This window comes from Copidosoma floridanum, unplaced genomic scaffold, assembly GCF_036245765.1.
Source record: "Copidosoma floridanum isolate Cflo_tuat_1 unplaced genomic scaffold, Cflo_Japanese_pri ptg000009l, whole genome shotgun sequence".
Taxonomy (NCBI): domain Eukaryota; kingdom Metazoa; phylum Arthropoda; class Insecta; order Hymenoptera; family Encyrtidae; genus Copidosoma; species Copidosoma floridanum.
In genome coordinates this window covers 6,035,141-6,054,753 of record NW_028321886.1, presented here as the reverse complement: position 1 = coordinate 6,054,753, position 19,613 = coordinate 6,035,141, and the positions used below count along the sequence as shown (strand labels likewise).

The window sequence follows — 19,613 nt, the reverse complement described above, 5'->3', positions numbered from 1 at the left end:
CATTATCGGCGATACAGCATCCATGTGTTATCTTATGATGGTAGGTTGGTGACTTTTGGTGAGTTGACAACATCATGAATCATGATGCATATACTATATGCAGTATATATAATGATGTTTAAATGTTGAGAGAATTGAGCAATTGAAAAGCGAATATTGCGAGAAGTGATAATAAGTAGGTACAGCAGCAGAGAAAAAGATGCATCGGAACGTCAATATTCAATATAATACTCATCGCATAAATAAACACACAATGACACACTAGTATAATATTGTGCATGTGTAAACAAGGTGACCGTATTTTACACTGTAGTGCATAAGTGAAGTGGTGTTCTTTGTTTACGGTGTATTTGCGTGGTACCTACTTGTAAATAAATGCGATGTGTGTATATACTTAATCAGGAACATTACAATTCACGATTAAGTATAACTGATTATTCTACAGTTCAGTGTGTGCCCTAGTATTTAGTGTACACTAAATTTTATCTAAAGCACAAAGAGTTCATGATATATGTAAACATGGACGCTGGTTTTTGGTCGCACGTTGAGCTCGAGGAAGTTTATCATCATCAATCACAGCAGCAGCAGCCGACGGCGACGACGATGTTGTTGTCAGGAAAGGACCAGCGGACGTAATGAGCGTCGTTTGGAGTTGTGGAGATATAGCGATAACATGAGGAGTAAAGGCCCAGGTAATGGTAAAAGCGAGCTCTCATACCGTATTTCCAAAGTTTAAACATCAGGATAAATAATAACAATTTGTATTTATATGGCCCATCATGTTTGTCTCATTTCTATTTTCTGTTGTCGTGCGCGCGCCCGTGCCACAATTACACAGTACACACCACCTATACCTATACACGCGACTCCTCCTCGACCAACCACGGCTGCGGTGCGGAGGGAATTATACGTATATTGAAGCACGATATACTCGCCCTAGTAGCAAGCACACACCGTCTCCACCTCCGTGTAGCTTTTTCTCACTCTCTTTACATCTCTCTCGCCATCTCTCCTGTTTTAGGTCGATTCTGCGTTTTTGATCGTCATGCTATCATCCAAGTATCACCATCCAACAACTGTACCATCCTACTCAATTGTTTCTTACCTATACACTGTTTAGTATCATCAACAGCAACAGCCCTCATTTTCATGCAGTTCTCTGTACAGTGCGTACAGTGATATATACCTACAGTGCTGTGTAACGTGCAGTGCTCCAGAAAAACTTTGTTCAAACATCTAATATTATGAGGAACAACAATGATAGGGTCGCGAGGAGTTGTGGATTCAAGCATGAGATCCGAGCTTGGCCAGTTGCAGCTAACTCTACTGACGATGATGCAGAGAAGGCGACAAAAACGACAGACAACAGCTGGTGCCAGCTGACGGATGGGTACTACGCGTAGCTCCAATACAAAAATATACAAGCACATCGTACCTATTTTTTTCCTTCCTTTTACCCATAGTTAATTACTTCCACTCATCCTCCTGTACATATACTTACTGCTGATGATACTTTGCCTTGAAAACATTTTTGGGCCTAGCTAATATTAATTGCTATAACGGTAGTTAGCTTCGAAATAACTTTTTTGTGCTTTTTTCTTAAGTCGCGAAATTTGGAGCTTCTTTTTTTCCTTCATCCTTCTTTCGTGCGTTATGTGTCAGTGTTATAGTCATGAGTGTTAGGATGCTTAAACTTCATGGTCAACAAGTGCAAATTTCGCGATAGGAGCCCTGTACTACTACTGTTGTCCTTCTCCCTACACTAGTCATCTCCTCCTTAGTGACTTACATTGTTTACAAACTGTGTTATGAAATCAAATGGATCTTTATGCTTGGTTGCTTCATTATGTATTATTCCTACTACTGTTGACATAAACTTTAAAAAATACAACATGTCTACTTAATAAGCTATCTTGCCCCTCAAGGTTTTTATTTTCATAATTAGAATTATTCCTTTCATTTTTTAATCTATCGTCCATGGCATGCATATTCTCCTTTATGTTTGATCATCAGAAAATTCTAATTGAATAAACTTAATCCATAGCAGCAAAGCACAACAGTGCTTTTTAATTAACTTCCAAGCAGGATAGTTGTACTCCCTGGCTAGATCATTTAATAGAAGTTGAAACTGTTGAAAATTATAACAAATGAATAAATTAAATTAACTTGACTAATTGTTAAGAAATGACGGAATCTAATTAATGATTATTTTTAGGCTGATGTCTGGGTAAGCAATGAACATATTTCGGGCTCTAATCCCGTGTGCACTGCATCGCAGTGGGGAAAGTGGAGCTGGTGGAGAGGAAGAGAGCAACAGTGGTGGTTGCTGGTTCACTGGAAGAGGACAGGGAAATAATTCACGCATGACACAGAGAATGGGATCCGCCTCTTCGAGCCTTGCGCCCATCGGAGGAGATTCTGTTCAGGCTGCCAGGCTTTCAGGCTCTGCCAACTCTGATCCTTTGAGCTTCATTGTCAGGTAACTCATTAATTCAACGAAAAAATCATTTATTGCTTTTTATTGGTGACTCAATTCATGGATCTCACACATGTAGGCTATAACTAGTTTCACCCCCATAATGTAGTTGTCAACTGAAATAGATTCGGAATTCGCGTGTTGGCAATCGTCATGTCCACTGAAAATGAATGAGATGTTTTAAGCTTTACATTATTATAAATATATCTCGGATATTTATTGATGTATTACCTTAAGGGCATAACAAGGATATTACTTGCAGAGCAAGTATTATTAAATATTGAGACTACTGGCATTGTACTTCCTTCAGACACGTAAATTGGTGATTTCTTGTAAGTCTAGAAAATAAATTTAATCATCCAAGATGAGATTTCGTAATCTTTAACTTTTAGCAAATAAAAAGTTTACCGTCTTAATTGCTGCTGCTGCAGCTTTGTAATGATCTGACGAAGAATCTCCTTGCCAAGGATCAAAACCCAATTTCATTCTCAACATATATGTATTAGCACTCTTGAGTTTGTACCATTGCTTTTCAATGTACCTCTTGAATTGCTCAAAAGTTCGATCCACACTTTGATTTAGTACCAATCGAACCGAAAACTTTGCCTCGATTCTTAAAGTTCAGTGTACGGTTAACTCTTATTTAAATGTAATATGTTTTAAACTTTTTATTGTACTCACTTGTTGGGGATTGAAGCGATGTCGTCTCTATCGGCTGCTGCCGACTTTATATGAAAGGCATGCACTGTGATACTTGGCAGACAAGTTTTATGCATAAGTACTCTAGATGGTATCTCTTTGTGGCTGAACATGGTAATGCCATTTGTTTTCTTCAAAGATTCTATAGGACAGTATTCGTTTTTACATCGTTTTTCATCTTTGGCTGTAATGACCCGTACATCATTTAAAAACTGTAAATTTAAGTTTATTTGTAATCTCGAAACTATTACAACGTTTTAGTATCGAATTTTTTTTATCTGGCTTACCTCGTCAACAGCTACTTTGCCATGTTTATCCACAAGAGAACCAATGATGTTTAACCCATCCATTAGTGGCTGATTAAATGCTCCACCATAAGTGCCACTGTGTACTCTTTTTTCCCCGCAACTTATCAATAGCGTGAGATAACAGATGCCGCGATAACTGTACTTCAGACACGGTCTTTCATCTACTTTTTTGTCAACAGTCAAACAAATGTATTCCACGTTGTTGAAAAAATCTCGTTTTTTAGTTATAGCGTTGAATAAGCTTTCGCTGTAAAGCTTGGAAGTTCCTTCAATTACGAATTTGATATTGACTGGAATTTCATTCTTCGTCAGCTTGTAAATTTTGAGCGCATTGAGCCAGCAAAGGAGCGGACCTTTACCATCGGATACGCCACAGCCGTATAGTCTCCCCTTTTCTTCCATTAACTCGAAAGGTGAACGTTTACTATCATACGAATTTTCTGGCAACATAGTGTCTGCAATTGAGTGAGATTATGAAAAAAAATGTATCAGTTTTTTTTTTTAATTTTAGTAGAAAAGTGATGGTCAACCAATGTTTCCGTAAACACATATCGTCTTGTATTCATCGTTTAAGCTTAGATTTGCAAACAAAACAGGTGGCAAATTTGTGCCCTTTGTACTATTTCCGTCGATGATTTCCACTGTTGCGCCCACGGCTTCTAACTTTTCTGCGCAAAGATGTATCTACGAAAAAATGGTGAAATCAGAGTTACAAATTCAATCACTTGTGCCACTTTCAATCATTACCATTTTTAAAATATCATTAAAATGCTTCTCATCTTTCATTACGGATGGTATTGATATAGCCTCTTTCAACTCATTGATGAACAACTTTTCGTTTTCGTCGACCAACTTGAATAATTCTGGTATTTTAGCTTTTGGAGCTATTCGTTCGTCGTTGTCCCAGTTCATTATAAATTACCAATGAAGAAAATTATAAATGTAATAATAGATTTTAGACGTTACGTAGAGACGGTAGGGGTTCACGAATAATTAATGCTTCATGCCATATCAATTCTAAAATGGCCAACTTCACGTAAATCATTGATCGAATGTATGCATTACAATCGGAACGTACGTATGTATTTATAACGTTTCTGAGACGCTTTCACGAATTCATTGATTATTTCATAAACTACGAGATAAAAATGAAAGTGAAAAATTGAAAATAAGTTTTTATCCAATTTTAAAGCGCTAAATTTTTTTTTACTTTTCCCGCTCGTAAACAAATCTAATGTCACGAGTTTCAATTGTTGTTACGTATAATATGTACAGTACTATATACCATCATACAGTCCTCCTGACATTAAATCATAGATATTTATAGTACGTCAAGCATATGGTGCGATATGCGTTTCAGGGAGCGCAAAAAGCGCGTTACGGGCTTCGCGACGTTGCGAAAAAAGTTCATCAGGCGGCGACGCTCGTCGAAGGCGTGCGATCACGGCCGTATCATACGCGAGCTCGTGTCGGGCTGGAGCCCGCTCGAGGCGGGTGCCCTGCTCGAGGAGTACGAGGCCCTCGCTGCGCTCAAGGACCTGCACGTCCAAGCCGAACTAGCCCGGCCGCCGGCAGCCACCTACAAGCAGGACCTGGCGAGCCTCTACGAGTACAAGTACTGCACGGACGTCGACCTCATATTCCGGGGCACCTGTTTCCCGGCTCACAGGGCCCTCCTCTCGGTGCGATGTGCCTACCTGCGTGACCTGCTCGCCGCCTACCCGGGCTACGGGGCCCAGGTTGCCCTTGATCTTTCTCATCACAACATCGACGTGCCGACGCTGATTGGGCTGCTGCGTTACTTTTACTCGGGCGATTGCCGGCCGAGTCACGAGCAGCCGGGCGGCCCCGACGCGGCGGTGCTGCGCTTCCTCGCCGACGAGTTTGGCAGTCCGAACCCCCTCGAGCAGGATCTGCGTTATCTGCTGGAGACTGGCACCTACGCGGATGCCGCGCTCGTCTTCACGTCGGACAGCGATTACCACAGACCGGACAGTGGGAGCAGCGAGTACGGCTTCAGGCCCAAGCTCGAGTTGCCTTGTCACAAGGCCATACTGTCGGCGCGCTCGCCCTTCTTTCGCAACCTCATACAGAGGCGCACGCGCTCGGGTGAGGACCAGACGGAGCGCGCCCTGCACATACCCACGCGTATCGTCCTCGACGAGTCCGTGATCCCAAAGAGGTTCGCCCACGTTTTGCTGCACGCCGTCTACCTCGATGTCGTCGATCTATCGCTCATTCTGCGCAGCACGGGCTGCACCAACAGCGCTGGTAGCCTTGGCGAGGTAATAAAATACTTCTAGGTATGATCGTATTCATGTGCTTCGTACGGTACGATACTCGATTTTTACTTTTCAAGGTTCAGGCGTTGACGCACACGGGCCGAGCGCGACCAAGTCCCTTGGAAGAAGCCATGGAGCTTTATCAAATTGGTCGGTTTCTCGAGCTCGACATATTGTCCCAAGGCTGTGAGGATCTCATACTGGAATGGCTGACTTTGGATTCTCTTCCGAACGTGCTGAGGTAAGGCAACTCGCACAATTAATTGTCGAGCTTACAGATGAGTTTGTGCGCTCGTGATTTAAAAACTTTGTTTTTACAGGTGGGGTAGCCAGCCACATGGCTCGGCGTGGGTGCATCGGCAGGCGCTGCATTTCTTAAGAGAAGAATTCCAGCCAGTAGCTACGTCCCCTATACTGAACCAGCTGGATCTCGCGCACTTATCGGACGTCCTACAAAGTCACTTTCTGCAAGCGAGTGAGCTCGAGGTGCTGCAGGCTGTGCTCAAATGGGGGGAGCAAGAGCTCGTGCGGCGCATGGAGGACCGAGAACCCAATCTGTTGAGCCACACGGTACACTCCGTGGCGAAAAAAGGGGTGAAAAAACGGGATCTCAGTGACATCGAGTTACGGGAGATACTCAGCGAACTCCTGCCGCTTGTTAGGATGGATCACGTTTTGCCACCTAACAACGAAGCACTCGCGCAAGCCATTAGGAGGGGCTTGGTATCGGTTCCACCGAGTCACATGATAGGCGACGAAAGGGAAAATTTAAGAATAAATGCTTGGATAAGGGGTGGCAAGAAGAATGGATTGTTTGTCAGGCCTCGTCTCTTCATGCCGTATTATGAAGAAGTAAAGGTAAGAAGTACCATTTTTTAAATACCTTTATTAAATTTTTTTTTTTTTTTTTTTTTTTTTTTTTTTTTCGAACAAGTAAAAGAGAAATTATTTTCGTGCATAAAATAAAAAAATAAAAATTTTGTAAAATCAGGCTCTAGTCGAAGAACAAATGGTCCAAGAATCGGAACTGGTAAGGTTGAGGAGAGCTCGTTACATTCCTGATATTCCCGATACATTGTACATGGTTGACGAAAAACCGCGAATCATGGGAGCCGCTGGAGTGGACGTTTTAGCAGCTGCCCTTCCAGGTAATAAACATCTTTCCAAATTCAGTTTGTGATTCGTTTATTATTTTTACATATTTTTGTAAAAAAAAAATTTTTCTTATTGAAAATACTTATATAGTTCCAGATTCAGCAACGATGGCAGCGATGTTGAAACGCGAGCAAAAGCTAAGGCAGTCTCCGAGCTGTCAACGAGCCATTAGCTTGCCACTGTCGTCGCGTCACGAAATTAACAGACAATTGCGATTGCGCGTTGTCAGGGAGTTTAATTTGCCCGATGCTGTGGCCGACCTACTCGAAGTAAGTTTTTTTTTTTTCATTCGTTTGAATACACAAATTAAAATTCATTCACAATAACGTAGCTTCAAAATATTCGTAAGTATTTTACATTTCCCTGCAACATACGCCTTTCGTTTGGAATGAATCGATCGAAACTCCTTAGAAAAATCTGTTTACACACCAAGACTCATCATTATACTGCATGCTTACTCTCGTCGTTAACATGCGTTAATAAATAATCATTAAAATTTAATAAATAGACATAAACGTTGTGCAAAATAATATTGGTGGCCCAGCTTTTCCAAGCTCGTTATTCTTTCATATTGAATAAATACAGTTGAAAATCATAAAATCCGTCATGCGTAGCCGATGCCGATTAATTCTAAGAGTCGTATTAACAACTCTTTGTTTCAAATCGTGGATGGAAAAACAAAAAGCTTTAATAACAATCGGTTCTCGCTCAGTCGACCAGCCAGTCATTCTTAACGAAAGTCTGGAGCACGTGGAGCAACTTGTCCTCGTAGATTTTTCCCTTGCCGATGCTCAAAAAAGCCTCCGAGTTTTTGATACTGTTGACATCGGGAGCGCTGCCGCGCGTCGCCTTGATCACCTGCACCATCATTATACACTGGGGAAATTTGAGGGGCGCGCACTCCTTCAGCAGCCCATCGAATTCTTCCCGACTGAAATCCACCGTGTCCACTTTAAGGGCGCGCAAACTCCCCACAAAGGTTTTGTAGTAGAGGTCCACGAGGTCGCCAAGGTTGTTGTCGATGATATCCTTCTTGGCGCTCGACACAAGGAAGAATATCAGGTCGTTCACGCCGTAGTCGCAGACGCTCAGTTGGAAGTCCACCATCTTCAGGCTGAGGATTTTATTATCCTCATTGTTGTTGTTGTTGTTGTTGTTGTTGTTGTTGTTGTTACCGTTGCTATTGCTATAACGGTACATCATGTTGTTTACCTAAAGAAAAGCATAAAAAAATAATGGTCATATCATGTGGTTGTAATTAGCAATCGAATATTCACCCAAAAGTCTCCATGTACAAAGGTACACCAGCGTTCTGAAAAAACAAACAAACAATAAACGACACTCATCGTTCGTGGGTATATATACGTTTGAACCATTCAACACACAACTTACCGATCTTCGGAGTAGGCGCCTCGCTGGCCTTCTCGAGAGTCCTCAAAACTCGCTCCAAGTGCGGCTTGGCCGCGTCCATCTTCCTCAGATTGTCGACTGCCTTTCTTACCATTTCCTCGACGCATTTGCCGGCCGTGTCGTTGTGAGCGGGCTTCAAGCCTGGCGCTATGGTTTTCTCAAAGTCCACCGGGTTCTTGATCCTGTAGCCACAGGTAATGGCGTGTAGCTTCGCCAACTCGCGTACCCCGAACTCCATGTGCTGGAGGTCCATACCGGCTATGCGATCCTGGGTCGCGTAGCCCGCGTAGTTAAGATTCTCGAGGACTATGGCCGCCTGGGAGTCGAACCTGCCGGCATCCGTGCCACCATCGAGGCTCATGCGGCCTCCGTAGAAACGCGGCACGAGCTCGTTGACCAGCTCGTTTTTGCTGAATCCACCGCTGCTCAGCTACCCGTTACACATAAAATACGACGTGACCAGCAGGTTGCCGTACATGTAATTATACAATGCGTGTTGATGTCACCACGTACCTGGAGCTGGAGAAAAGCAGGGGCGATTTTGGTGTAAAAGTAGAGCTCCTTTTTGAAAGCCATCGGACTGTTGAAGAGGTCGAGAAGGTACTCGGACTTTGGCGGCATTTTGCAAACCAAGTGGTGTTTCTCCTGTTTGCCGTTTCTCGCTACGACGTTGGCATTTACCGCCAGGATGAGGCTGCCAAAGTTCTCCCCGGGATCCGTGAGGTGCTTCCAATCGGTCACCTCCACCGTCACCGGTCCCTCCATCGTCTGCTGGAGCAGGGCCTCGAGGTCACGCAGAGGCACCGGCCCGTTCGACTCTGGCATTTCTCTACGGCCAATCGAAACCAAAAACATAGCATCATGTACCTGACCGTGCAAAGCTTCGTGCGATTGTGATTTGAAACCCAGCCCGGGCTTCTTTTTCCTCCCGTACAACCATCCGGGACATTGTAGTATCTTATATACACGTTTTGTCTTGCCCAAAGACAAAAACAACGATGCTTTTGGATTATCATATATATTTCACAGATGCTTTTCCTGCCGCGCGCGCATCCACGTCAGTTTCATTCGACGGCTCGAATCCTTGGCCGGTACAACGCGATGAGCTGCAAGTGTTTTTTTTTTTGCCTTGAGCGCGCCCGCAAAACTACCTACTATAGCGATCGTAATTTTTTTCTTCCCTCCCTCTCCCCCCCCATCCATCATTGTAGCGCAACTAATGCCAACGGGGACAAAAACCAAGTGCACGGGCATCGAGCGATGATACACAAAAACCTGTCCTCCCCCCCCCTCGATGAACGGGGAACCGTCGATCGGCTGCAGGAAAGATCGTTTTGTGATACGCGTGTACGCGACAACAGGTGCGTGATTCAATATCGAGGCGATATTTCGCGAGATCTCTCTTATCTTAGCTTAGCATTCGAATTGCACTTCCGTACTCGTTGGCGCGTCAACTTGTATTATAAAATATGCGCGCGTCACGTGGCTCTTTGGTATAGCCGGTGCGTGCAGGACTTTTCGAGCCCTCCGAAAGACTATACTTACTTGCATAGGAACTTTATACTGGTACGAGTAACCCCTGGAGGTCCGAGGACGGCAGCCAAAACACAATCGCGGCAAAGTGCCATTTTATTTACGAGCGACATCAATCGTGTAGAGGCTCGAACATTTTTCGCTCGACGGTCTAAAAAAAACGGCAATGACCGTCCCGCAACGGCTCCATTGTTTTAACGCGTTGGACAGTAATTCAAGAATAGGTTGGTTTTATCAATCGTTTTGAGGGTAATTCAATTTAAATTGTTTCCTAGTACACTATAGCTTCTTTATTCCAAATTTGAGTTAGCTGTTGTTTTTTTTCTGCGAAGAAAAAAAATTGCCCTCTGCGGTGTTACGGCAAGGTTTGCCATTATGTATGGCTCAACGTAGGTGCATCTGCCGGGGTGTGTGCCGATGGTGAGCTAATTAAATTGAAAGAACTCGAAACGTGCGAGTTATCTTCGACGCGAGCGACGTATATAGGCTTGCGCGAGAAAATTCTCACGTGCCAAGTTTATTTCGGATCCGATGCGTTGGCCACGCGGTCCTTCGTGTGCAGGTGTACACGATTTTAAAGATTAGATCACAATTGACTACGCGAGAATGAAATTTACAACTCGTACGTTTTTTCGTTTAATGAAAGTGTGTCAGCGGGGATTCAGTCATTTTTAAACTACCCGACCGATTTTCGGGAGGTACTATATAGGTATGCTGTAGGTTTGCATGAGATTATCGTGACACGATCGAACACGCGCTTCAGCACTAATGGAAATTATTACCGTGATATCGTTAAGAGAGAAAAACTCGACAAGTTTGGCTTCGATTGTGTGTTAAACCTCGAGGCTTATTGAAAGGGAAAAATTACCGATTACGCGTATGCGATACTGAAAACCTTTGCGAATTCTATTGTAAAAGCACAGTTTTTTTTTTTTTTTTTTTTATAGCAATATTAAAGTTTGATAACACAAAATTGTCTACGATCACTATGTACAATATTATTTTATCTTTTTATTTTTTTTGTTTGGTAAAATTTTCGTATAGATTTTATTTTTCTATAGCAAACGCTGTAGTTCTATTAGTGTTTAATGTTCGAGTAGATAGCAGACTTTTATTCAGTTGTACAATATCCAACACGTCATTCAAATAACAGTCGGTAAACTTCATGGATTTTCACGAAAGAAAAAAAAAAAAAAAAAAAAAGTTTCCAGCATCCGTCGCGACTTGGTAAGTAACTCAACTTACCGGTGGTCATGAAAATTCTAAAATTAGGTGCCGAAGGGAACATTGTAAAACATTTCGTTCAAGAACGCAGCGGCCATTCTGTAAAGAAGAAAAAACGCATCCATTACCATAGAAAATCGATAAAAAAAAAAAAAAAAAAAAAAAAAAAAAAAAAAAAAAAAAAAAAAAAAAAAAAAAAAAAAAAAAAAAACCGACTCCAAGAGAAAAAAAATAAAAGCTCACCAGGTTCGGCTAATTTAAAAATCCCGCTCGCGAGTCATCGATGCGTTTAGCTCCCGTCATCTCGTTTCCCGCGATAACCCGAGTCGTGAAAGAAGGTAAAAATAAAATTTTTAACATCATCACGTAAAATTACGTAAGGATATAATATCGGCTTCCGCGTCCGCAGCTACACTGCACAATATACTTATATATCAACGGTCTATTCAGCAACTTTATTATGATTAATTGACTGTAATTTCTCATTAAAGCTTCTCGACAATCGTGTAAGTTTCTTGCGATGCACGGCACGCACGTATGTTTATGCCACGCTCGAAAGTAAGGTGGTTCTGCTCGTCTTGCAAGTAAACTCGCGACGATGCACAATGTACACGCCATTGCTAATATTTACAGTGGCATCGAGGAGACGCCTATTGCTTGTTTAACTCATTAGTTGAATCGATATGTATTGTGTATCTCAACGTGGACATTTTTTTTTTTACTTGCACAAAATCACATTAGTAGAATTTTATCACTAAATATCTCAAAGAGCCATACACGTACACGGAAATCTTTGATTCTCATTGTACAAGAAATAGTATACTAAATTAATTAAATGCGTGATTTTAGTTTCTTTTTTTAAGTTACTATTGACGTGCATCATTAATCGCTAGTTAATAATTTAACTATCGTTGGAGATATATTTTTTACGTTTTCTGCCTACAAGCAAACGTATATACCGGAACCGCTGACCTACAATGATCGGTTCAAAAGTGCAAAATCGTCTTGTATTAGATAAAAAAATTCCCAACGATGTATACAATCGACAGGTGATTTATGACAATTTGTCCACACGTATTTGCAAGTGAAGAACTGACCCTGTTTAATTTTACGTTTTATACGTAATTGTTCATTATATTTGCTCCTCCAGGTAAATTTTCGAATAATATTGCTCCCAATGAATAATCTTGATGAAAAGACCAACCCATACCGTGACCGATTTTCAATTTCTGTTAAAAAAGTATGACAAGTCTTCTACTGCATATAAACTAGTTTGACCGAAAAACGAAAAAAGTAGTTACGGCTTATCACAGATAGTCTTAAAATTGTTAACTATATACTTAGCGTAAAAAAAAAAAAACAAAAAAAAAACAACGAAACGTTTGCAGTCGCGCTTGTATGTTTCATCGCGTTACACCTACTTAACTGCGTGTGCGGGAGAAATTTAGGTGCAAGGCTTGTTAAAGCCGCCGTAACTGCATGCAAATTGTCGCTGGTACTTTATACACACTTATACAGGCTTAATAACTGGAGAACAGTCGCTCGCTTGATATCGGCGCAATCGACGCAATATAGAGCGCTGGTGTGCACTGCACGTCGAATTGCAGTTGAAAAAAATAACCATTCATTATATGGTTAGAGATGATTGGTGTGGTGGTTACAGGAAAAAAAAAAAAAAATTAGGATACTCAAATGGATGCAACGGTGATTGAACTTTTACTCATCGCCCGTGATTGTATGATTATTATAAAATACCGTTCACTCTTACTTATACAAGCAGTGAAAGTGAATTTATGGGAATCCAAACAATTTTTTTTCTTCCCCACAAAGTGTACCTTTATGTAATCGTATTAGAGCACACATTTAAAAAAAACAAATACATATAAGAGGCACTTCAAATGCCAAAATAACTTTTTTAGTTGTCTTTAAAATACTCGCTTAAAACCACACCAGAAAATCAATTAAGGTCCAGTTTATTATTTTTGTACAAGTTGTGTTTTACAAAATTCACTCAACCATCAATTCTGTAACTATACAAAAAATGGTGTGTTATTGGTAATGTTGTTTATTAGTTGAAAAAAAAAAAAAAAATAAAAAAAAAATAAAGATGCTCAAACACAGAAAATGCCGCACCAACTAAAATAAGATAAACTATCGCGTTTTGAGTTGCGGTTTCTCCAAACGCAACACGATCCGACTCGACGATAGAATTGCGACCAAGCGATTCTGAAATTAATTTCTTGTCGTGCTGAAAGAATCGAATTCTCAATTATTCATGCACGCTGCAGTTGATTGAAAAAAAAAAAAAAAAAAAAAAAGCACTTGTACGTGGTTTTGCAATGATTGTAACGTCGCTCTTTCTTCTCTCTTTTACAAGTATGACTTTACGGAAAAATGAAATTTTCAGTGACGAACACGTAATTTATAAATAAAAAATGTTGCGGATTCGCTGACACGCGACTATTCGATAAATTAGCCATCTGCGCGTCGCTGCAAGTACCGCGGATGATCGAGCTTTCGACACGAACGAGCCACGTATTTATGAAAGCGCAAGCCCACGCGGGAAAAAAGAAACAAAAAGAAACAAAAATATCAAACGTGCCTATGCAGTGGATTCCGATCGAAAACAGCTGCAACGACACAACCTCGTTGCGCGAAATAATGATGGTATGCTTACGAAAATTGCCAAACGACCTATGAGACACAAGTGACCACTGCAAATTTTCCAAACAACAAACCGGTAATAAAGACAAATTGCCTCGGGCCTAATGTGCAATTTGTCGCGAGCACAGTTATTTATTTCCGGGTCCCGTTCGCCGAGACATCGTGACAATCGCGTTTTGTCGCGACTCATCGGCACGCACAAGCCCTCAAAGTCCAAGGCACGTGAAATATTATTTTTGACGAATCTCATTGAATGTTGCACGTGTACCTAATATTGAACCGCAAAATCCAAAGCGTCTCTATATACGATTATCCACTATAAGCTTTCCCTGCTCGCCTGTATCGACATATACATGTAATACTTACGGTCGCGCAGTAAAAATCGTTTCCGAAGCAAAAGCCGCTGGTCCTCCCTGACGCGAACCTTGACGTTTGGACCGACGGAAACAACTCAAAAACCATAAGAAAAAAAGGACACGTGCACGACGATTGTCGTATAATGAGGTAGACTTGCAAGTGTTCGCGAAGCTGCAGCTTCTAACGTACTGAGCGCCAAGCTCCGAGGTGCTCGCAAGCTCGCAGCACCACCGAGTTTTCTTGACTTTGACCCTTCGGCGATGCGCGCGCCAATCCTGCAGTTAATATACTATCAACTCGTGGCTTTGTAGTTTTATCGTTCGGCCGAAGACGCGTGTACGTATGTAAGCGTGCAAATAATGCGTTAGACGCTTTAGCGCGTGTTTTATGTGCGAATTTCAACGTGTCGTGGGGGGGAGGGAAGTGGTGATGTGCCGTACATTTTTCGCGCTTCGTCGGTTTACCTGCGATTGGGAGGGATACCTCGTCTCGGCGTGGGGCTGCAGGGGAGCGAGTGCACGAGGGGGTGCAAGCGCTGGTTAGTCACAGCCTGTTTGTATGCTAATTCGTTATAAATACATATGTATCCATCGGTACGAGCATTGAGCAAACAAATTTCAAATAATTATCATTGCCTATGATAAGTATATACTTGTTCGTGGTTGGTCGTTGGGCAGGGGGCCTCGCTTAGCATACAATGCGCTTGTTAATTGTTCGAGCGCCACCGTGTGTGGAATGTCACGAAATTGGATAATTTTTTTCAACCAAAATTGATGCTCGCGACAATGATGCGCGGATAACGCAAAGTGTTTTTGATTTCCATTATAATATACTGGAGCTTCATAGCTTTCGCACGAGCCATTTGTAACACGCTCTATATAGAGTTTTAATTGTCATCGTTCGTTTTTACATGAATAATTCAGCGCTGTCTGTCGTTACGGCCGTTTATTCTAAATCAACGTGTTTTTCAAACTCAAACTTACCAAATACGTACATCATATATTTATATACGCGTGTGGTATGTCGTTACAGTATGTGCTGTTGATGCACCATAAAGTTATTGTCATTACAAGTGCACGTTATCACAGTTTTTCTTTTCTTTCACATCGAGAAGCAAAGATATTGTCTAGTTAGATATGCATTTGCCATTTGGTAAACTTAGTTTCGTGTAAATCTGTATCGTGTCTACGCGTATATGATCGATTTTTCCGTGTCTCGTATATGTATGTGCAAAAGCGATAACGAAAAGTCAAAATGTCAAGAGTACCGTTGAACACTGCATCCTAGCGATATATCTCCAAGGCGATCGGTAGTTGCGCTGATCAAAGAAGCTTTATTTATTTGTTTATTTATTTTTTATCTCAATATCACGATACATCTTTGATTTGTAATAATTTTCCGCCGATATTTTGATTCCACACTTGCGCGTCGGGGTAATAACGGTGATACTACTTCACGAGTATATTTGTATCGTGATCTAACAACTGCACACATGAGGATGTCTTTGATCAGTGAGCAAAACTTTTTTTTTTTTTTTTACTAAAATTATTAAATTTAAAATGGGGAATAATAAGCATCTTCCGTGACAAATCCAGTGGGAAAATGGATATTTGTATATTATTTACTGTTGGTGGCGCTAATTTATATTACTTCATAAAGCAAATACATTATTTCTCTATGATCGGTCGAGACTGTCGAGATACTATAATAGCTCAAATAAATTGCAACTACCTTTCCAGTAGATTGTCAGTTAGAAGCCGAACAACTTCGTTTTCCTTCGAGTCATATCGCGAGAGCACAGGTGTTTGACTTGCTTATCCATCGTGAATTTTTTTCAACTTTGTTTATCAACGCACTACAATAAAACCTCTTGACACATATCGAAAACTATTGATAAAAAGCAAAAAAAAAAAAAAAAAAAAAAAAAAAATTGCAAGGAAAAAGATAAACAAACAAACATAATTGGCACGCGCGTCTCGAATTCGCGATAAAGACGCTTTTATGTTGTTCGGCGCGCAACACGAAAATGCAACGGCATCTTACGTCATGCTCAATTAGAATACGCAACATTTGCTCCAATTATACTCCGAATGATTATATTTGATTCAATGGAATACATTAATTAATCGAACTAACGAGCAGTCATTTAACGCAGTCCATCAACATTATCTTACACGTATAATATACTTTTCCATGGCCAAGAAAGATGAATGATTCCTTTTTTTTTTTTTTTTTTTTTTCACCCCATCATCCCCCTTTTCCATCCACGGTTTTTCGTAAGGTCGAGCTCATCTTTTCGCAACAAATGCATTACAATCACCATCGCGCTTCAATAGCACACGGCACATGGATAAAAGTTTAACTGCGACTGCTTGTCCTTGAATATACAGAGGATATGCAGCGCAGGTAGGTATATAATTATATATACTTGCAAAAGCTCACGAGAAACATAACGATGCACGTGATCGAATCCCTTTGGATAAAACATACATATATACTTAGGTAGGGAAAGCATAAAAAATGTACAAAAGTCGCATGGACGAGTGCTGAAATTGATAAATGACTGAATAATGGTTTTTTTTTGTTTTTTTTTAATTTCAGAACGCGGCGTGCTACGGCAGCAGTCTCGGCGAGCCGGACTCTCACTCGGTGAGATCGGACGAGGATTGCGGCTCGCTGTTGAGTTTCGGGGGCAGCGGGCTTGGGGGTGGCAACGGGCCGGGTGGAGCTGTGCTCTGTTACGGGCGCAACATGACCTTTCCTCGGCACGCGGCCTCGTACGGCCACCGGCACCACGAGCTACCCGCCATCGTCACCGAGGGAGAAAACTACAGGCTGGCTATCGAGGTAACACTTATATACCGTTTATCCACACACTCCTCGTGGCTACAGCCCATACGTGTACATGAATAACGTACCTACCATTGCACATCCGACGCGTGTGCGGGCATTTGGGGCAAGTGGTCATATAATACATTGATGATCCTTAGATACGTACATTATGCTCGTGCATGTATATGTAACGTATATACAAGGGGTAATATAATTTCTTTCCGTTTTAACATTCATTAGGTTTTGAATAACTTTGCAGGCGATTTTATTTTATTAATTTAAAAACCATGCGCGGTTATTCCAATTACTTATACTAGAGGAATACATTGAAATGATGGAAGGCAAAAACGAAAGAAAGAAAGAAGCCTTTTTTATTGAAAATGTAACAGTAACAAAACAATGGAAATTTTAATTCATCGGAGGGCCAATATCGGTAGCAAAGAGTATTATTCTCTCCTATGTACGTTTTTCATGCGTTGCTACATGGCTGTATCAATCCGTGAATCCGGTTGTATATCGACAACCGACTGGCAACGAAAAATCCTGTACTTATCGTCATTGCTATCATAAAAGTTAGCAAACACAAGTGAGATAAGGATATACCCGTGGAATTCCACTTTTCCTATATCCCACGACAACCCAACGCAGGCTCCAGCAAAAACATCCATACACGTTCCACAAGTATACACCAATATCTCGCGGAAACAGAATCGTCGAGTTTTCCCACTGACTGGTCAAAAAAACGCTCTTGTGGTGATTTTCGGCTTCCATTGCCATGATTTTCAATCGTAGGTACTTGTGTGACAATCGTCAATGAAACGAAAAAGGAAAAAAAATGAGCCTCATCTTCCCTGGTCTTTGGTATCAAATAAAAACGAGAATCGCGAAAACTGTGTCCACAGCACTCGGAGCTGAACTCGTGCAGCGAGGGCCACCTGTCGGGCATAATGCCGGACGTGGCTATGGCGACCGCCTCGTTCGGCGCCCTCCAGCTCGTCGAGCAGCAGGAACTCGAGCTCGACCTCGGCGATGGCGCCTCCCATCTTCTCCAGCAGCAGCAGCAGCAGCACCAGCTCCGCCAGCAGCAGCAGCAGGCGTCGTCCTCGCTCGGACTCGGGGGACACCTGCACCGCGGTCTGCAGGCCCACCGGCGCCAGAGTCATTTTGGCGGGTTGCCACCTGCTCCGTACATGTACCACCGCTCGGCCGGTGGTCTGCCCAGATTCATTTGAACCCGTGCCCCGTCACTGCAGTCCTCGGCTCGCTCTCGCCCCCGGGACGGCGGGGACAAAGGCAGGTAAGAGAGGCATACGATGTCGCTGCACGCCAACCCTTGCCGCTGTATATTATACATATATATACACATGTAAATTCAGTGCCGCTGATACGGAGCGGCTGTATATGGAGGGAAGATGGAAAACCCACGTGATATTAGATTAAAAATCGAGAGGACACTCTCTTTCGTTATTCTTTCCCAAGTACCTATACATATTATACAATACAATACAATTGTAACTTTAGTCCGTAAGTTGTGTATTAATGTACGTATGTACACACGCGTATAAGGTGTACAATGGACTTGTTAAGGCAACGAAAATTCCAAACAAACGTCGCCCGATGTTTGAGAGAGTGTGTGTGTGTGTGTATTGTGGATTGTCGATGCTGCTTCGGACAGACTTACCTGATTCGCGGATCCGCGCAACCCCGTATGGGCATGCCTCGCGTGTATACAATATGAGCTCCACTAAAGGACAAAGCGAGGAAGATGTATAGGGGCCTGGATCGCGTTGATCCGACTATTCGTGTTGGTTTATGCATATAATAATAGTGTTGATACGTATACCCCACGATTTTGGTATACGTCTTACATATTATACCATCAGGGCTGTCGCGCGCACTATAATGTACGGCTACGGTAATACTTATCCTTGTTGTTTCGCGAGACGTTTAATTCAAAGTATCGCGTCGCGTGCATTTTTCGTGCATTAAAAAAAATTTTTTTCAACAATCAGTATTTGATTGGGAGGGCGGGGCGGGGAAGAAGTGCCATTTTTAATCACTGAACCCTTATCAAGCAACTATAGTTGGAAAAATTGCGTTTTTTTTAGGAGTATGAAGTTTCTAGTCATAAAAGTTATTTATTTCAAGTAGCAATGAATTGTTATTCCTCGCTTTTGCAAAACTAAACCAGAATACTTGAGTATCAAGCTTGCTTATCGCCGATCAGAAATAATTATTTAAAAAAAATTTTTTTTTTAAATTTGTTGCTTATTGTTTTGTAAAAACAGTAAATTTTGCATCGAAATGTGCAATCAAAACTTATACCGTAGTACTGCTGTTATGGCAGTGTGATCAACGTGAAATCAACGTGTCCATTATACTTATCAAAGTATAATAATTGCTGAAATTTGAAGAAGAAATGATTTTCTGTAATAGTACGAAGTAGGGAATGTAAAAAATAAAAGAAGGGGTGTAGGGATCAAGTTGGTGACTTGGTGTTCAGATATGCACGTAGCTTAGCTCGTTTTTGCACGTTAACCGAACAGAAAAGAAAAAATGTGGAGAAATGCAAAAAAAAAGAAAAGAAACGAACGCGAGCCAATTGTGTTCACGTGCAGATGTGGCGCACGCGTGCGTGCGCTTGTAATATATATATGTATATGTATATCAGCT

At 41.7% G+C, this 19,613-nt stretch overlaps 3 protein-coding genes across 4 annotated transcripts; 1 reads left to right on the top strand and 2 right to left on the bottom strand.

Annotated features, from left to right (window-relative positions):
* Positions 1 to 143: 143 nt before the first annotated feature.
* LOC106636072 (BTB/POZ domain-containing protein 7) lies at positions 144 to 18,985 on the top strand. Of its 2 annotated transcripts, none has more exons than XM_014348318.2 (9): positions 144 to 692; positions 2,216 to 2,479; positions 4,844 to 5,768; positions 5,843 to 6,006; positions 6,086 to 6,623; positions 6,757 to 6,913; positions 7,011 to 7,189; positions 16,710 to 16,955; positions 17,843 to 18,985. In XM_014348318.2, exons 2-9 carry the CDS (start codon positions 2,235 to 2,237, stop codon positions 18,170 to 18,172), a joined length of 2,784 nt encoding a protein of 927 aa, XP_014203804.2. In that variant the 5' UTR covers positions 144 to 692; positions 2,216 to 2,234; the 3' UTR covers positions 18,173 to 18,985. The 2 variants fall into 2 exon arrangements, with proteins under 2 accessions (XP_014203804.2, XP_089445600.1); XM_089589474.1 differs by lacking the exon at positions 144 to 692 and adding an exon at positions 1,186 to 1,390.
* Positions 2,519 to 4,395, bottom strand: LOC149375249 (cytosolic non-specific dipeptidase-like). Its single transcript, XM_089589480.1, has 7 exons — positions 4,231 to 4,395; positions 4,014 to 4,167; positions 3,463 to 3,938; positions 3,158 to 3,387; positions 2,885 to 3,089; positions 2,708 to 2,814; positions 2,519 to 2,636 (listed from the first exon to the last, which is right to left on the bottom strand). The coding sequence occupies exons 1-7, from the start codon at positions 4,393 to 4,395 to the stop codon at positions 2,519 to 2,521; spliced, it is 1,455 nt and encodes a 484-aa protein (XP_089445606.1).
* Positions 6,681 to 14,443, bottom strand: LOC106636074 (uncharacterized). Its single transcript, XM_014348320.2, has 5 exons — positions 14,118 to 14,443; positions 8,844 to 9,159; positions 8,313 to 8,760; positions 8,198 to 8,232; positions 6,681 to 8,132 (listed from the first exon to the last, which is right to left on the bottom strand). The coding sequence occupies exons 2-5, from the start codon at positions 9,153 to 9,155 to the stop codon at positions 7,629 to 7,631; spliced, it is 1,299 nt and encodes a 432-aa protein (XP_014203806.2). The 5' UTR covers positions 9,156 to 9,159; positions 14,118 to 14,443; the 3' UTR covers positions 6,681 to 7,628.
* Positions 18,986 to 19,613: the final 628 nt, after the last annotated feature.

Bases quoted from the DNA above. Each gene is read 5' to 3' on its own strand.
- LOC106636074 (XM_014348320.2), bottom strand. From the start codon at position 9,155: ATGCCAGAGTCGAACGGGCCGGTGCCTCTGCGTGACCTCGAGGCCCTG. The intron at 8,761-8,843 runs GTACGTGGTGAC...TGTAACGGGTAG, and splicing joins CTGCTTTTCTCCAGCTCCAG to CTGAGCAGCGGTGGATTCAG. The intron at 8,133-8,197 runs GTGAATATTCGA...GCTTTTCTTTAG, and splicing joins TTGTACATGGAGACTTTTGG to GTAAACAACATGATGTACCG.
- LOC149375249 (XM_089589480.1), bottom strand. From the start codon at position 4,395: ATGAACTGGGACAACGACGAACGAATAGCTCCAAAAGCTAAAATACCA. The intron at 4,168-4,230 runs GTAATGATTGAA...ATTTTTTCGTAG, and splicing joins TTAATGATATTTTAAAAATG to ATACATCTTTGCGCAGAAAA. The intron at 2,815-2,884 runs GTAAACTTTTTA...TTTATTTTCTAG, and splicing joins CAGCAGCAGCAATTAAGACG to ACTTACAAGAAATCACCAAT.
- LOC106636072 (XM_014348318.2), top strand. From the start codon at position 2,235: ATGAACATATTTCGGGCTCTAATCCCGTGTGCACTGCATCGCAGTGGG. The intron at 5,769-5,842 runs GTAATAAAATAC...TTACTTTTCAAG, and splicing joins GCGCTGGTAGCCTTGGCGAG to GTTCAGGCGTTGACGCACAC. The intron at 6,914-7,010 runs GTAATAAACATC...ATACTTATATAG, and splicing joins TTTAGCAGCTGCCCTTCCAG to TTCCAGATTCAGCAACGATG.